The 15,946-nt window shown below is 54.9% G+C and overlaps 1 protein-coding gene across 6 annotated transcripts in view; it reads left to right on the forward strand.

Annotated features, from left to right (window-relative positions):
• COL22A1 (collagen type XXII alpha 1 chain) overlaps positions 1-15,946 on the forward strand; it is a 259,422-nt gene that overhangs the window by 158,572 nt on the left and 84,904 nt on the right. For 5 of the 6 annotated variants that reach the window (XM_053208095.1, XM_027063837.2, XM_027063838.2 and 2 more), the window contains 8 exons: positions 2,633-2,665; positions 6,643-6,696; positions 7,027-7,080; positions 7,816-7,869; positions 9,123-9,176; positions 10,722-10,775; positions 13,700-13,804; positions 15,018-15,062. In XM_053208095.1, coding sequence (XP_053064070.1) covers positions 2,633-2,665; positions 6,643-6,696; positions 7,027-7,080; positions 7,816-7,869; positions 9,123-9,176; positions 10,722-10,775; positions 13,700-13,804; positions 15,018-15,062 — 453 coding nt within the window. The remainder of the gene's footprint in view (positions 1-2,632; positions 2,666-6,642; positions 6,697-7,026; positions 7,081-7,815; positions 7,870-9,122; positions 9,177-10,721; positions 10,776-13,699; positions 13,805-15,017; positions 15,063-15,946) is intronic. The other variant, XM_053208097.1, reaches the window with a different exon arrangement.

The following is a 15,946-nucleotide window of genomic DNA, read 5'->3' on the forward strand; positions in this document are numbered from 1 at the left end:
TCCTCCCCCACTCTTCACTTAGTTATAGACATCTTTTTAATAGAGATTGTCTGTTCCTAGGTCTTGCAATCTGGAAATACATAAGCATCTCTAAGAACCACCTTGCACTTACTGATTTATTGCTTTTGTGCAGCAAGCACGGTTACTATTCAGCAGAACACTGGTTAGACACAGAATATGTACCCACCTGTTGCATACGGGGAAGTTGAGGTCCAGAGACAAGCAGGGGGAGACTTTGTCCAGAGTAAGACTGCACATGGATATGTAACCATGACTCATGATTCCACCCCATGCAGGTATGAGGGCAGGCATTGTGATTGGTGTTGAGTAAGAGCATGGGCTTTGGAGCCACGAAATAGTGGGCTTGAGTTCCTGAGTCCCTTATCTGCCATCAACCAGCACTGATCTTAGGTATATTGTTTAACTTCAAAGACCTCACCTTCTCGTCTGTTACGAAAAACTCTTATACCCGGCTATAGTACATTTCTAGTGAAGACCAACTGAATTAATACAGGGTATGTAGTATAGTTTCTGGTACATAATAAACACTAAATTAAAAACAACTGCCATATGAATATGGGAGCATATTTTGGGTTTTCTTTTTCCATCTTAATGTGTCTTCCCAGCCTTAGTAGTTTGTGCTTTGATCAGTTGATTTTGGGGAAGTTGAACATGGCTTCAGGGTTGGCCAATTGCTCGATTCCCAAAGTAGGGAACTGTCTAAGTATGGAGGCCAGGAGATGAGAGCCTGAACACCCGGAAATCCCATCTGCAGGATGACAGAAAATCATACTCTGTGTCGTTTGTGTTTGTTAAATCATTACTCCCCTGTTCAGTCTCCCCCCCACACGCATGCCTGTCGGAATGAGACTCAGCCATCCCATAAGGGTGTTAGAAGAATCTCAGAATTATATTTAGAGCCGCAAATGGTCATATAAAACTTTTGTGTGATACTGGAAACATCTGATGTTGGCAGGCATGCAGGGAAATGAGCACTATTGTGTTGCGTGAGGGCAGCCTGGTAACACTTGCTTGAGGAGTTACTCAGTATTAACGTATCGTAAAGTGTGTGCTTGTAGCTTAGAAATGCCACTTCCAGGCATCTGTCCCAGAGAAGTGTTTGCACTGTGTGTATTTGAAAAAACGTGTACAGGGACATACATTGTAGTTTTACTTATAATGAAGTATCATAGGCAACTTACGGGGCAGAAAATGAAGTAAACCATAGGATATCCATATCCTGGAGTCCTAGTTTATAAAAATACACACATGCATGTGCACACACACGTGCACACGCACAACGTATGTGGCCTTGAGAAGATACTGGCACGCAACAGAGATGTGGTGGAAAACCCAGCATGGGCTCACGGCCCAGCCGGTGGGGCCCCTTCCTGAGGCGCACTCACTGGCTGTGGGAGTTCCGTGAAGCAGTTTGCTTGTCTGCCTCCCAGTTTCTCATCCACACTGCAGGGAGAATGGGTGATCGATCTCTTCATTGCTGTAGCGAATATGTGGCTTTGCACGTATATACAAGGACCAATAACCGTGTGTTTGCTGTTGATGTTTGTAGAATTCGTGTGCAAAGTCGTGCAATTTTATACATTCATAATTGTGTAAAAGTACTTAGAAGAACTTGCTACACGGGGAAACGGTGGTTTCTTCTGGAGAAGAGACTGGTATTTGGGGACATAGAGGCTAAGGTTAGGAAACTTGCTTTTATCCTTCTGTTTTGACTTCATTGTGTTTTCAGACTAGAATCTGTGATGTCCTTTTGCCCACTCACTTATTTTTCTGAGCACCTGCTGTGAGCCAGGCACTGGTGGTGTTTGGACCCCACAGAGCTTCAGCCTGGTGGGCGAGAGAGACTCTAGTCCCCTGGTGGCCCTGAAGCACATATGTGACAAATTATAGGAAATGCCAGCAGGGGAAAGAACAGGGTGCAGTTAGGGAGAGTAACAAGGGGACCTAATTTATATTTGGTGGAGGGGAAAGGGGGTCTTGGAAGACGAGACGTTGAAAGCAGCCCCAAGGATGGGCTGTGGTCAACCAGATAAAGGGAGGATGGGAGTGTGTTCCCAAAGGACAGCAGGTGCAAATGCCCTGTGGCTGCAGAAGCCGTGGCATCTGTGAAGCGCTAATGGCAGCATGGACACGGGGTGGGGCTGGAGGGCCACGTGGCTCTATGTGCCCGGACAAGGAGTGGCCAGAGGGCGCCTCCCCTGGTTTCTTCTCACACGCGTCATGCCCAGGGGTGCTGCTGGTGACAGACTCTGGGGGTCAGGGGCGGTGTCCCAGGGTCCAATCACTCACAAGGATTCTCCATCTCAGCCCAGGGCACCCTGAACAGAGAAGGTTTCATCCCCACTTTACTGATGTGGGAATGGAAGCTGACAGATGGTCACAAAGTTTTAAGTGGGGGTGTGACTCCAGGTCCCCCATCTAACCACAGTGCTTTTCTGCCCTGCCTTGATCACCCCTCGGGGACTTGAAAGAAATATGTGATTGTACCTGTCAACACGAATCATCACTAAAGGAAACGCTGGGGCTGCGTTCTCCCATGTGGTCAAGTCTCTTAGAGGCAGGTGGTTAAAAGCAAGTCACATCTTTCTCATTTCTGTGCTTTCCTTTTCAGACGCCCCTGTTCACACCTCACCCCAGGATGCCAGTAAGTAGCAGCGGCCCCTGGGGGGCTGCAGGTGCCCTTTGGCCAGACCTGCGCTGCCTGCCTGCTCTGGCTCCTGACCTAGCCCCTCCACACGGGTCTGCAGGGCGGCTCACTTCCAGATTTGTCCAGACAGCTGGGCGGTGGCGGGGGGGGGGGGGGGGAAGGGCCCTGCAGGGGCCTGGCTCGGTGTCAGGCAGGCATGCCAGGGGCCTGGAGGTCACCTCTTGCTGGCTGAGGGTGAGGGCCAGCCCTCTCCTGGGTTAAGGTTGGGTCTCCGCTGCCCAGAGAGCCGGTGGTCGGGAGGAGAGCAGGTCAGGTGGCGGTGGACTGAGGAATCCCAGGGAGCATTACTGAGGATGTTGGCCTGAATGGGTCCCAGAGACTGAAGCACACTGGGGGGACCCGGGTCTAAGAGAGGCCGTTCGGAGGGAGGACAGTGGAGACCCAGCCAGCTGCAGGGTGTGGCTGGTGCACGGAGCTCTTGTGGCTTCTCCCAGAGACTAAAACACTCAGCAAGGAGGCTCATCATCGTGGCAGCCACAGGGAAGCCTTTCCCTCCTCTGTCCATGAAAGGCTCTCGAGAAAATAAGCGTTTCCAGGATGACCTCCGCTCTCGGCAGCACTGCAGCCCGAGGCGTGCACCTGCTTGTCCCCTTTGCTCTCAGGACGGGGTCCTCCTGTGGCTGCTCCAGGCCACGCGGCCGCTGAGAGCCCGCACACATCCGCATTTCAGTGGTTGCTTTGTGGGAGCGCTCGGTGTTGCGTGTATACACGACTTAGAAAGCTGCAGCGTATCCTGTATATGTGGGGAAAGATAGGAGCTGGGGCAGGGAGCCAAGGAGCGGAAGGGGCGGAGCTTGAGCGCATCTCGCGTGGCAGGTGCCGGGCTGCCAGTGCTGACGCTGTCCCTGAGGGAGCTGCACATGTGCCCCGTTTCACAGATGATGACTTGTGGGTCAGAGGAGCTATGCAGGTTGCAAAGCGCCTGCCTGGGAGATAGGCCGTGAGATGGGTTGTGGGCTGCAAGGACCTGCCTGGCCACAGCAGCTGTCCCCACCTGCCGAGGAGATTCAGGGCTTGCCCAGGTGGTGGCCGCCCACATCACAGCACCCCAGTGTCTGCCTCTCCCAGGACCACCTCTCCTGGTCTCCATCCTCTGGGTCTCTCTCCCTCGGACCCACCCTGAGCCCCTCCAGCTGGAGACAAGCCTGCAGAGGCGGCCCCTCAAAGGAATCACTCCCTTAAAGATGATTTCCAAGGTATTCCAGTTGGAAGGCTCATGAGGGAAAGTCCGGGCCTGCCAGGCCTCCCCTTTGGACCCCAATCGCGACACTTCCTGTAGGGTCTGAGCCTTTCGGAGATCAGGAAGCCACCTCAGGTGCAAAGTGAAGAAATTGTGTCTATGGGGGAAAAAAAAACGGTTCATTGTGGATTATTGCATGAGTCTCTCTGGGACCAGCCTCGTCGCCATGGTAACTGTACTTGTGTTGATGGTTTTGAAAAGTGATGTTTGACGTCTCCTTGCTCTCCTGAGGCATGCTCCCTTTGAGTCCCTGCACATGGTGCAGGGTGGCAAAGCCCCAGGCATAATTAAGCAAGGGAATAGAGAAGGCTGGGAGGAAAAACCCACCTCCCTCTGTCTGGGGATGGAGAAGGCTGCTGGGGCTGGCTGGGGGTGGCACCCGGGGAGGCTGGGGAGGCTGGGATGCCGCGTGCAGGTCTGCGGAGGGGACCCGGTCCTTCACTGGAGGAAGGAGGGACAGGCAGCCTTGGGCTTGGGGATGTTGCAGCTAAGAACTCAAGAGGGTCTTTGTAAGGGGTGGGCAGGGGGCGCTGGCAGGTGGCGAAGAAGCAGCCAGCTAGGAAGGGTCTGGGGCAGCCTGACTCCACCCCGTCAGCCTGCAAAGGAATCTGCAGGATGCCAGCCCAGTTGCAGGATGACACTGAGCCCAAAGAGGGTGTTGACGTGGTTGACAGGCTCACCGGTAGGGGGGGCAGCCTGGAGGAGAAAGAAGCCACTCACACCCGTGCATTCAGCGGCTGTGGATGAGTACCCACTGTGTGCTCCTGGAGTGAAGGCTCTGCTTCCTGACTGATCCCCAGGCTGGGGCTGAAAATGGCTTGAGCACCTTGCCTGTGAGTCCCCAGGGGTCCCTCCTGTGGCCCGACGACCGCCATCTACAGTCCCTTCCTCCAGCTTCTTCCTAGTGCATCACCCAAAAGAACCCCATTAGCCCTTTTGTCTTTGTGGGTTGTATTGCCAGTGACTGGAGGACCAAAGAGTCTCGAAGGTCCCCACAGCAGGGAGGAAAGTGTGCTGGCAGGAAAGTATTGCTGTCCCTGATGAGCAGAGCTGGAATGTGTGATGAGCTGGTTTGCTCCAGAGGAACCAGTGAGGTCACACCTGTGTGGGTGCCACGGAGCACTTTGCAAAAGCCACCTCATTGAATCTTGGCCACAGCTCCCCAAGGTAGACCATGCAGATTCCATGCCACACAGGATGCAGAGAGAGAGAGAAAACCAGCCAGCACTGTGCAGATGCTAACTGGGCGATCCACCAGTCGCTTGGGCGAGGAGAGCAGGTGGGAACCCCAGGCAAGGTCTCCGGAGTCTGCCTGTGCCCAGGGAGAGAAAGCAGCCTGTCTTCCGGCTTCTCCTGCACCTGAGGGTTTAGGACTAGCCCACCCCAGGCTCCCTAACTCACACGTTAGAATTTGCCTTCTAGATGCTTCCAGGGTCCTCCCCAGACTTCCTGGTCTCTGGAGCCTTTGCTTTCAAATTCCCTGCCTATGTGGGCCTTCTTTATACCTTCCAGGAAGTACTCATCCCAGTCTCTACTGTGGCCTTCCTGCAGATGGGGACCTGGGGTCTCCCTACGCAGCCCGTGGCACTCAGGGACAGCACTGGGTCCTTCCATCATTACCCTGCTGTCTCTAGAGAGCTCCACAGACCCCCCCCCCACCACATTCTCCCCTCTGGGGCTCATCTCTGCTGCCCCTTCTCTGTGCCTTCTCCGTGCCTCACACTGTGTGAAATGGAGAACTTGCCTGTTCATTTTGTAGATATGGTCACAGAGGACCCTATGACTAAGTACTCTGCCCAGGGTTATAGAGCCAGCACAGTGGAGAACAAGTTCTAAGCCAGTTCCTATGGAGCTGAGGCTGTTTTCACCACGGTCCACTGTCTCCATCCATCTCCCATCCTGGCCCTTCAGCCCTGAAAGGTGGAGGCCTGAGTGCTTTCCAGGGCTGCCCTTGATGGAGACTCCTGTCTGCCCACCTTCTCACGGTCACTGGCAGGGAACAGGGTGAGGCTCTCTTGTCCCTCCATCCTTCCTGGGAGGTGTTGGGAGCCCTGGATGGGACACCAGCAGATCAAGAGAGTGACCCGTCTCCTCACCTATTAGATGACTCGATCCTGGGCAGCCCCCGATAGTACACACCTTTTCCTGGCTGTGGCCCACCTCTTCTTCAGCAAAAGCTAGACACGCCAATCTAGCCATCGAGGGTGCAGCCTTGAGTCCGCAGTCTGTCAGGTCCCTTGAGCAAAGCCTGCTCCCTAACTCCTCCATCAAGACAAGGCAGGGATGGGGCTCAGGGTCCGAGAATCGCCTTTCTGCTCAACAGTCCCTCTATCACTACTGACGGTCTGCATGTGCAGGGCTTGGGGCTAGAGGGGGTGGGAAGGACAACAAACAAGGGTCTAAGTGCTGTGTGACAGGTACTGCAGAGAAAGACACTGTGACGCGAGTCCCTGAGTTTGGGGTAGCTTCCCTGAAGAAGGGATTCTTGATCTTGGATTTGAAGGATGAGAAGAATCATCAGAGTCCCAGGTGGGGGGCGATAGGGGAGAGGACCCCAGGCAGAGATAACAGCCTTTGCTAAGGGGTCAGGTGCAGAAAGCGGACAGGAGGGGCCGGTGTGGCCTGATCTGGGCACAGGGCAGGGTACGTGTGCTGTCCTCTGCTTCGCCAACAGGGAGAACGAGGGCCGAAAGGAGAGAAGGGTGATCCCGGCATACCTGGCGAGCCGGTGAGGGCCCTGTACCCTGTGTTCTGCACCCCACGCATCCCCCGCCCCATGCACCTGGTCGCAGGGCATCCAAAAGCCGTGTGACTGCATGTCTGAACTGCATGGTCTACTCACAGGATCCCCACTAACCGAATCCAGCCCCTTCCTCCTTCCTCACAGCTCCAAGGATGTCCCCACCGTGGATCCCATACCAAACCCACTGCACGTGTCCCCACCCCACCTGCTAGGAACCAGGGTGACCCCAAGCCAGAGCCACCGCCCTTGTCCCCGCCCCACCCTACCTGCTAGGAACTAGGGTGATGACCTAGTTCCTTGATGGTTCCATTGCAGGGGTCTCAAGGCCGTCCTGGAGAACTGGGGCCTCGGGGACCCATCGGAGCGCCGGTAAGAAACCCTCTCTCCGACTGTGGGCTCTGAGTTGCAGAAAACCCTGCCCACCCGCTGTCTCTCCCTGTCCCCAGTGGCCCTGCCTGCCTGGCATTTTGGGGCAGCCCAGCAGGGGGCACTACCACAGATACTGTGAGCCCAGCGCCCCCGGGGGCCCTCACAAGGCACCCAAATGCAGCTCTGGGGGTGGGCGCTACCTCTGGACCCCTGGATGGGGAAGTGATGCTAGGACACGGGGTGGTTCAGATGCAGGAAAACCCTGCCACCCTCCCCTCTGACTGGCGGCTCTGGTGTATCTGCTGCTGGTGCGGATTAGCATTTTTATTTTGTGGTTATTTTTCTCTGCTTGAGCTCCTTAACTGCCTCTCTCTCAGGCACGTTCTCTGGAGAGTTCCCTTTGGACTGACCTGTCTGGGCTCAGATCCCAGGGGTGCCACTGGCTGGCTGTGTGCACCTGGGCCGCCCTGTTCCTCTGAGCCTCGTTTACATAAGGTGTCTGTGTGAATACCTATACCCAGGGGGTGGTGAGGCCGGAATAAAATAACCACAGGCTGGGCTCCAGCGGATGGACAGACGGCCAGGAGGTTGTGATTTCCGCATGCTGTGGACTCTGCTCCCTGCCCAGTGTCCATTAATGGATTCCGATGAGCAGGGTGTCCCTGAGATGGTCCCACATGGGGACAAGGACAGCTTCCCCATGATGTCTCACTGCCCCCTTTGTCTCCCGGGCAGGGTGCCAAGGGACAAGAAGGCCCCCGGGGGGCACCTGGAGCGGCTGGAAACCCTGTGAGTCCTCATGCACTTCCCGGGGAGCCCGCAGAGGGAGGCTGGGCCCGCATGTGCCCTGGGCTCTGGGCTGACTGTAGGGAAGGGCCGTGTGGTCGGCCAGGGCTGGGCACCTTGGAGCAGCAAGGACCAGGAGAGACGTCCTGGTCTCTGCAACATTACTCGCACTTCAGGGCTTTGTCGGCAAGCCCAGCCCGTGACAGGAGTGCCCTTCCACACGTGTGGGGGATGCACACAGGGACACACAAACACCCCCTCACACTTGCACACATTCTGAAACCAGGGTGCACCTGTACTGTGATGCACACGCCCCTACGGAAACTGTCAGCGTGCGGGCATGGCTAGGGATGCATGCAGACAGGTGCCTTCCTGCACAGGCCTTCTGAACTCTCTGCCACTGTGCCCGGTCTCCCGTGGGGCCGGGATCTCCATGGGGTTGGCGCTGGTGTCCCCAGGCTGACAGAGCTACTTGTCACGATGCCACTGGGGGAGCAGGCCACCTCCGCACCGGCTCTCCCTGGGAGCAGGAGTGGAAGTGACCACCCCCATGCTCCTGGGACAGTGGGTTAGATGTACCCGGCTGTAGTGTGCTTGTATAGCCCAGGCCATCCGTGCACGTGGCCGAGGGGAAATGGGGTCAGCCAAGGGCGGTGACCGACATGGATGTCCCAGGGTGGGGGCACATGGCAGGCTCCTCCCTGCCAGTAGAGAGAGCCCTGGACGGGGTGCAGCCTGGAGGGAAATGGAAGCTGCATGCAGGCAAGGAGGCCTGGAAGATAACACGAGGAGCTTCCAGTCCTTGGAGAGTTCCCTGCTTCCCCATCTCCATGGTGTCGACCCCCGCACCCCCTCTCGTGGAATCTTCGTTAACCATGAGCGTTGCATTCGAATCCACTTCCTCCAGGAAGCATTCCCTGATGCATCCGTCAAAGTGAACACGCGCACACGCATGCATGGGCACACTCACACATGCACGTAAACACACATGCACAACACGCACCCTCCACGTCTGCCACCTCCGTGCCTTGGTCTTAAGGAACCTCCTGTTTCCCACGTGCATGCCAGAATGCACTCACTGGAGGTCTGGCCAGTGTGCATGGGGGAGGAGGTCACCTTCCCTGTGGAGGGAACTTCGGGCCAGGAGCAGTTCAGCGAATTACCGTGAACGGAAGAGAAGGCGGGTTTACAGACACACTGGGGAAACCATCTGTAATCACTACGTGGGGCCTTTCTAAACTTCTGCCTCTGCATAGGGGACTCCTGGAGCTGCAGGCCTGCCTGGTGCCAGCGGCCCCCCAGGAAGCGCGGTGAGTGATCGGGGGAGGGCCGGGGCACCGGCGCGGGTCGTGGGTCAGTGGTGCCCACCCACCAGGTTCCCTTCTTTCTCCTCCCTGCAGCCCCGGGGGGTAGCCATCCTTCCTCCCACTTTACAGATGGAGAAATTGACATCCCAGAGAAGGGCACCTAGAAAGTTAAGCAGCCTGAGGCTCTAGGTCGCTCATGAGACTGCCAAGTGGTAAACAGAGCTGTTGGGACTGCAGAAAACCACAGAAAGCCTCTAAGGGTCAGGCGTGTGCTAGTCGGCCCCCGAGTTTGCCGTTAGAAGAGACAAAACACACCTGAAAGGTGCAAAGGGGTCCTGACCCTTAGGGTCCCTCTGCAGGTCACTTCCCAAGGCCTCTGCTTTTCACCTTCTAAAGGGAGAGGGTGGCCGCCCGGGACGGCAGCTAACAGCGGTGAACAGCACCCTGTCCCCGGTGTACGGAGTCCCCTCCCGCGGGGCCCCGCGTCTGCTGACGGGCTAGCTCCGAGAGCCACCGTAGATGATTTCAGCTTTAATGTTCCGCCAGAAAACACCCGGTGGCATAGTCAAGGGCAACAGAGAATTTGTCTTCCTAAAGTAGATTGAGGTCAATCCTGTTTGGTCATCATCAGCCTTTATGGATCATTCTCACAGCACTTGGGAGGACAAGTATGAGGCATTGTTACATGCCAGGCTCTGTTCTAAGCACTTTATGTGTGTTAGTTCACCGAACCCCTTGACCCTGCGAGGTGGATATGATCACCGCTTCCATTTTGCACGAGAGGAGAGGGAAGCACAGGGAGGCTGAGTCGTGTCCTTAGCGGTCGCCAGGGATGGTGCTGGAACATGGCCTTATGTCGCTCTCCCCATTTCCCTGCCTGCTGTCCGCTTCCAGGGACCAACCCTGTGTTCCTTAGCCTGAGGGTTTTCTCTGGCTTTTGGAAACCGCATTGTCCAGCCATAGGACACGTGGTTTTTAGCACCTCCGGAAGCAGCCCCTAGCTGATGGCTGTGTGGACACCTGGCTCCTTCCCCTGGGCGGCTCCGGAGGGTGCATCCTGCCCTGGCCCCTAGAGCGCCTGCAGGATTGAGCTCCAGTCACATAAACACGTGCTATCTGCCCATCCGCCCCATTCTCACTGCTCTGTTTCCCTACTGGGGTGTCCGTGGGCCGTTTGCACTGAGCCTTGTCTCAGAGTCAGGCTCTAGGTGATGTCAAGGACACAGGTGGAGCGGGTCCTTGGTGTGGAGCCTGTGTCCCTAGGTCACCCTCAGCCTCCCTGGTGTCCAGTGTAGGCTGCACCCTGCTCTCTTGAGAGCCACAGTCCGGGGTGGGGCAGACGTCCAGGCAGACTGGGCTCTGACACAGGGGTGTGTGAGCAGATGCAGGGTGGGGAGGCAGGAAGGAGATAGCCACCCTCTGGTGAATTGAGTCAGGGATGGGGAGCCCATGGGCACAGAGCTGTAGCCTTGGCATTGGATCACCCTTCTCTGGGGGGGTCACAGGCCATCTTGAACTTGACCATGTGAATAACTTGTCTGTTTTCAGGGCCCACCTGGCATCAGAGGCCCCCCTGGAAAAGATGGGGAGCACGGTGAGAAGGTGAGAAGGGTCTTGTGGTCAACACGCGACATCTGTTCTCAGCTTCCTTTCTTTTCAGTTTATTTATTGAGAGAGAGAGAGAGAGAGAGAGAGCGAGAGAGCGAGCATGAGCAGAGGAGGGGCAGAGAGGGACAGAGACAGAAGCCCAAGCAGGCTCTGCACTGCCAGCACAGAGCCCAGTGCGGGGCTCCAACTCCTGAACCGTGAGATCCTGACCTGAGCCGAAATCCAGAGTCACTCGCTTAACCGCCTGGGCCCCCAGGGCGCCTCCACATTCCCAGCTTCTTAAAAGGCAGCAAAGGGAGGGCAGAGGGGAGCTGCTCAGGCCTGGGTTAGGGCACTGGGGTCAGAAGGGACTTTCCAGGCGGAGGAGAGGGAAGAGAAGGCCGTGCGGCCCCCTCTGGCCAGCTCGCGGCACACCTGTGTGTCGGATAGGGAGACTGAGGCTCTGAGAGAGCAGGAGATTCGCCCTACCCCCCACAGCGAGGTCTGCCTGACTTCAAATCCTGCTTTCTCTCAGTTCGGTACACCAGCGTATCCATCCCACACCTCGTGTGCACACTTAAGCCTTCCCAAGTATGAAAAAGAGTGTTTATTTATTAGGGGCAAGAGAGATATGGTGTCTGCATGAGACATCAGCACCCCAGAGGCAGAGGAGGAAGGTGCCCAGCCTTTCAAAATCGGGTTTCACTTGCCTTCTAGAGCATGCCTCTGGGGTTTACTGCTGAGGGCCTGCCGGCTTCCAGGGCGTGGAAACCAGGGTTCTGAAAATCTCACACTCATAGGACAGCGACCCCCACCACATGCACACAGATAATCCACCCGAACGTCGGTGTGCCAGTGTGGATACGACAGATCCCGGGTGCCATCCGTGCACTGGGATTTTCTCATCTGTGAGACGAGGACAGTGACATGTTGGTGGCAGGGTGTGAGGATTAAGTGCCGAACTGGCATGCTGGAGGGCTCAGCACAGGGCAGGAGAGGAGATCCACTGTGGAGCCCGCCCTGCCCCCCATGAGCAGTGTCCTGTCCAGGACAGGTGTCCTCTGAATGGCGGACAGTCCACAGGGGCCCCCTTTAGAACAAGCGCCTCAACATCTTGATCCCGATCCCTTCGAGTCCACACTTCACCCGGGACCTTTTAAAGGAGTGATTATGTTGTCTTTTCCATTTGGGCAGAATTAACAAGAATAGATGTTACATTTACTGGATTTTAAAATACCTGTCGCAGAGAAAAATGGTCAGCCAACCTGTGGAACATATCTTGAGTTTTCGGAGTGTTGATGATAAGCCCTATAATAATCCTTATGTGGTGCAGGTGCTAATTTTTGTTTGGAAAGAAAATAATGCCATCGTAGATGGTGGCAGTAAAAGGAGAGCACCCAGAGGAAGCCAGGGGAAAAATAACCCTGACCCATCTTCTTTGCTTTGCTTATACCACGTGTGAAGATTGGGCTCGATTCTGGACACGTTGTAAGTAGAGAACTGATGACCTGGAAGGGGGTGACCAAGGTGCTGGAGGCTTTGAGGTCCAGTTGAGCGGAGGAGTAAATTAGTTGGCATATTCACCACCAGGGGGCGCCAGACACCTCTCCTTGGCTGAGGGGGAAGCCTGGGCTGAGGGCCCAGGCCCAGGGTTGTGCTGGGAAGGAGACCCGAGTGGTCCGCAAAGAGGTCAAAAGTCATGGTGCCAGGACATGCTCTTTCTCTGTGTCACGTGTCCAGTGACTGGCCTGAGGTTTGGGGAAGCCGATCCTGCCCTAGGCTTGCATGGAAGTGCCCTTGCTTGCCCCCCACCTTGGTCCTTATTGCACGCCCTGTCCATCAGGGAATGTTTGGAGGCATTCACACTGCAGCTCAGCCCAAGGGAGCCCTGCCCTGGAAGAGAAGCCCTCGTGGCTCCACCCACACGCCACAGCCAGGGATGCCACATAGGGCTGGAGACTGTGGTCCTGATGGGGAGCATGTGGGTGTGCATTGGCACAGAGAGGCTCGAAGCCCAGCTCCCTCCCTCCCCGGGTCCCGAAGCTCTCTGCCTCTGGTTTCTCCTCCCCTGACTTCAGAGCCCTGAGCAGTGTTCCTATCTCTGAAGGCCTCCACTGTGAAGAGGGATTAGATTTTGTCCGTGGAACACCAGGCTTGAGGGTCGCATGTCCAGAAGACTTCTGAGACGGCACTCTTGGCTGAATGTAAAAGACACGTGTGAAACAGGACTGCCCAATAAAGGAATAAGGCCTAGGAAAGTGGTGAGCTCCCTGCTCTTGTAGGAATTCAAGCAAAAGTGGAAGGACCTCCCACAAGAGATGCACCGGATGCTTTCCCCGCGGCCCTGGGTGGACAACTGGGCTCTAACACTGCAAATGTCCTGTCCATTCCCAAGTCCTGCCTCGTATTAGTTTACCAAGTCTGCTGTAACAAGTGTCACTAGCTGGGTGGCTTACGCGACACAGGTGGACTGGCTGACCATTCTTACCACGTCTGGGAGTCCTAAATCGAGGTTTCAGCAGGGCCGGTTTCCCTTGAGGGCCACGAGGGAAGGATGTCTTCCAGAACTCTCTCCTTGGCTTATTGATGGCTGCCTTCCCCCTGTGTCTTTACACTGCCTTCCCTCTATGCTGACCTGTGTCCAAATTTCCTCTTCTTACAAGGACACTAGTCATACTAGATGAGGGGCCGCCCTCCTCCAATATGACCTCAACCTAGCAACGAATTGCCTCTGCAAAAAAGATCCTGCTTCCCAACTGAGGTATGGGGGATTAGGACCTCAGCATAGAAATTGTGGGGGACCCAGTCCAACTTATATATGTCGTATAGAACAGTCAGAGCATCACCAGGAAGCCTACCGGTTGGCTGGCTCACCCACCCCTGAAAAGCTTACCTTCTGCACGTCATTGATCCTGGAAACTGTCCACCTGTCTTCCCAGGGAGCAGCAGGTGAAGAAGGGAGTCCAGGACCAGCTGGTCCCAGAGGTGATCCTGGTGCTCCCGGGCTCCCAGGGATACCCGGACAGGGAAAAGATGGAGAGCCGGTGAGTGTCACAGCCAGGGCGTTTCTGTGCCCATTCAACCAAGCTAGAATTCAAAAAGACAAGGGAAAAGGGGACAAAAAAAGAGAGACTGACCGACTCTCAAGGCTTAAGTGAGAGGGTCCACATAAATCCGTGGAGCGTGGAGCCAGGGAAGCATTTATTATGTTAACTATGGCCCAGGCACTCAGCACCAAACATTTAATCTTAACTACCCTGGAAGTGAGTGCTTCTTTTTTTTTTTTTTTTTTAGCCCATTCACGCTACTATAACACAATAGCATAACTTAGTGGTCTCTAAACAACAGAAATTTATTTCTCACAGTTGTGGAGGCTGGAAGTCCAAGTTCAGGGTGTCCGCGTGGCCAGGTTCAGGGCCAGAAGACCCATTCTGTTTTGAGTTGCAGAATGCCTACTTCTCATTGTGTCCTCACATGATGGAAGGGGTGAGGGGTCTCTCTGGAGCCTCTCTTATGAGGACACAAATCTCATTCTTGAAGGTTCCACCCTCATGTCCCGAACACCAAAGTCCCTGCCTTCTAGAACCATCTCCTTGAGCCTTAGGATTTAACCTATGAATTTGGGGAGGACACAAGCATTCAGACCATAGCAGTATTATCACCCCTATACTATTGATGGGGAATATGAGGTTTGGGGAGGTGAATCATTTGCCAAAGTCACAGAGCGTGGCTGTGAACCCACAAGAGACTGGACCCTCTCCTCTTCCTCCACTCTGGCTCGCTGGCAATACATGCAAATGTAGAGTTGTGATTTTAATTCTGGCCGTGCATCTGCATCAAGCAAAACCCTCAAGCCTGAAGTTGAAGATTCTTCTCATTGGCTCCCCCAGGTCTTGAGGTCATGGTAGACAAGAAAGAGACCAGGCTTTGGAGCCCATGGGCTCTGCTTTGAAGCCTGGCCTTGCCTGTCCTTGTGGGAGCCTTGAGTAGAAGGATCTTAAGTAGGAAAGCAGGCTAAGAGAAACTGGGATTTGCTCTGGGTCACACGGAGGCGAGGTGGTAGGTGGCAGGGTCAGAATTCACACCCAAGACACCTATAGCTCAGAAACAGTCATTTCTTTTGTAAACAACAGGCCACGGTGAGACCCCTGTCTCTCTGGAGCCCGCAGCACAGGGCGCGCACGGCTTGGCTTGTGGAAGATGGTAGATGTTCATTTGTGGTCCTCTCATTGTCCTCATGTCATTCATTTCCCCCAGGGGCTTCGTGGGCCACCCGGATTACCTGGACCTCTAGGAACCAAGGTAAGTGCTTATCCAAGCAAATCATGATGCCGTGGGCTGTCCTGCAAAAGGGACCGTGCACGATTGTATCGGGAGCATCTCTGGTCACTTCTCAGCTCCACAGTTAATCACATTCTGCTTGACTGAAGACTCTACAGGGACACTTCCCTGAAGTTATCTTTACACTGAATCATTCATTCTTTGACTCATCTGTGCCCCAATCACCAGTGAGTGCGTTTATGATTGTATCCGTTGCTCACATCCACTAAGCTGCTGCCATATGTTGGATCTTGAGGTGGGCCGTGGGATGGCACTGATGTATGTGACATGTCCCCAGCCCTCTGACAGCTCACCAGCCAGAGGGGAAGGCAGATGAATGAGTAGGCAAAAGCAGACCAGTGCTAGGATAGAGGGAGGCTTGGGGCATAAGGGAGCTCCAGGGAGGCTCCCCAGCCCAGCCTGGTCGGACTGGAGAAGGCTTCATGGAGGAGGTGATGTTTGTCCTGATTTTAAAGTGCTTGCAGCAGTTGGAAGGAGAAGAAGTGAGGAAGGGGTTCTCTGCAGGGGTACTTACAGGGGAGAAGACACTGAGGCAGGACACGGAATGTGTTCAGAGACCAGGACGTACCGTGAACGCACCCACCTCCAATGAAACATGGCTTGACCAACTCAGATGCTTGAACGTAAGCATGTGGCAAGTCAGTCAATGATGGATGGACATTGAAATGTGTTTTTTCTTGCTTCAATTTAACATACGTATAAAAGACCACATTAAAATCTTGTATAATTATTTTTTAGCCACTTGTGTGTATTTATGAAAACGAATTTTAGTAATTCTTCTTGTGTGCCTTCAGTGCCATTTTCTGTCACACCCAGAGCCACTGTCTTTTTTTTTTCCTATAGTT

Source organism: Acinonyx jubatus, chromosome F2 (genome assembly GCF_027475565.1).
Source record: "Acinonyx jubatus isolate Ajub_Pintada_27869175 chromosome F2, VMU_Ajub_asm_v1.0, whole genome shotgun sequence".
In the NCBI taxonomy this organism is placed as follows: Eukaryota; Metazoa; Chordata; class Mammalia; order Carnivora; family Felidae; genus Acinonyx; species Acinonyx jubatus.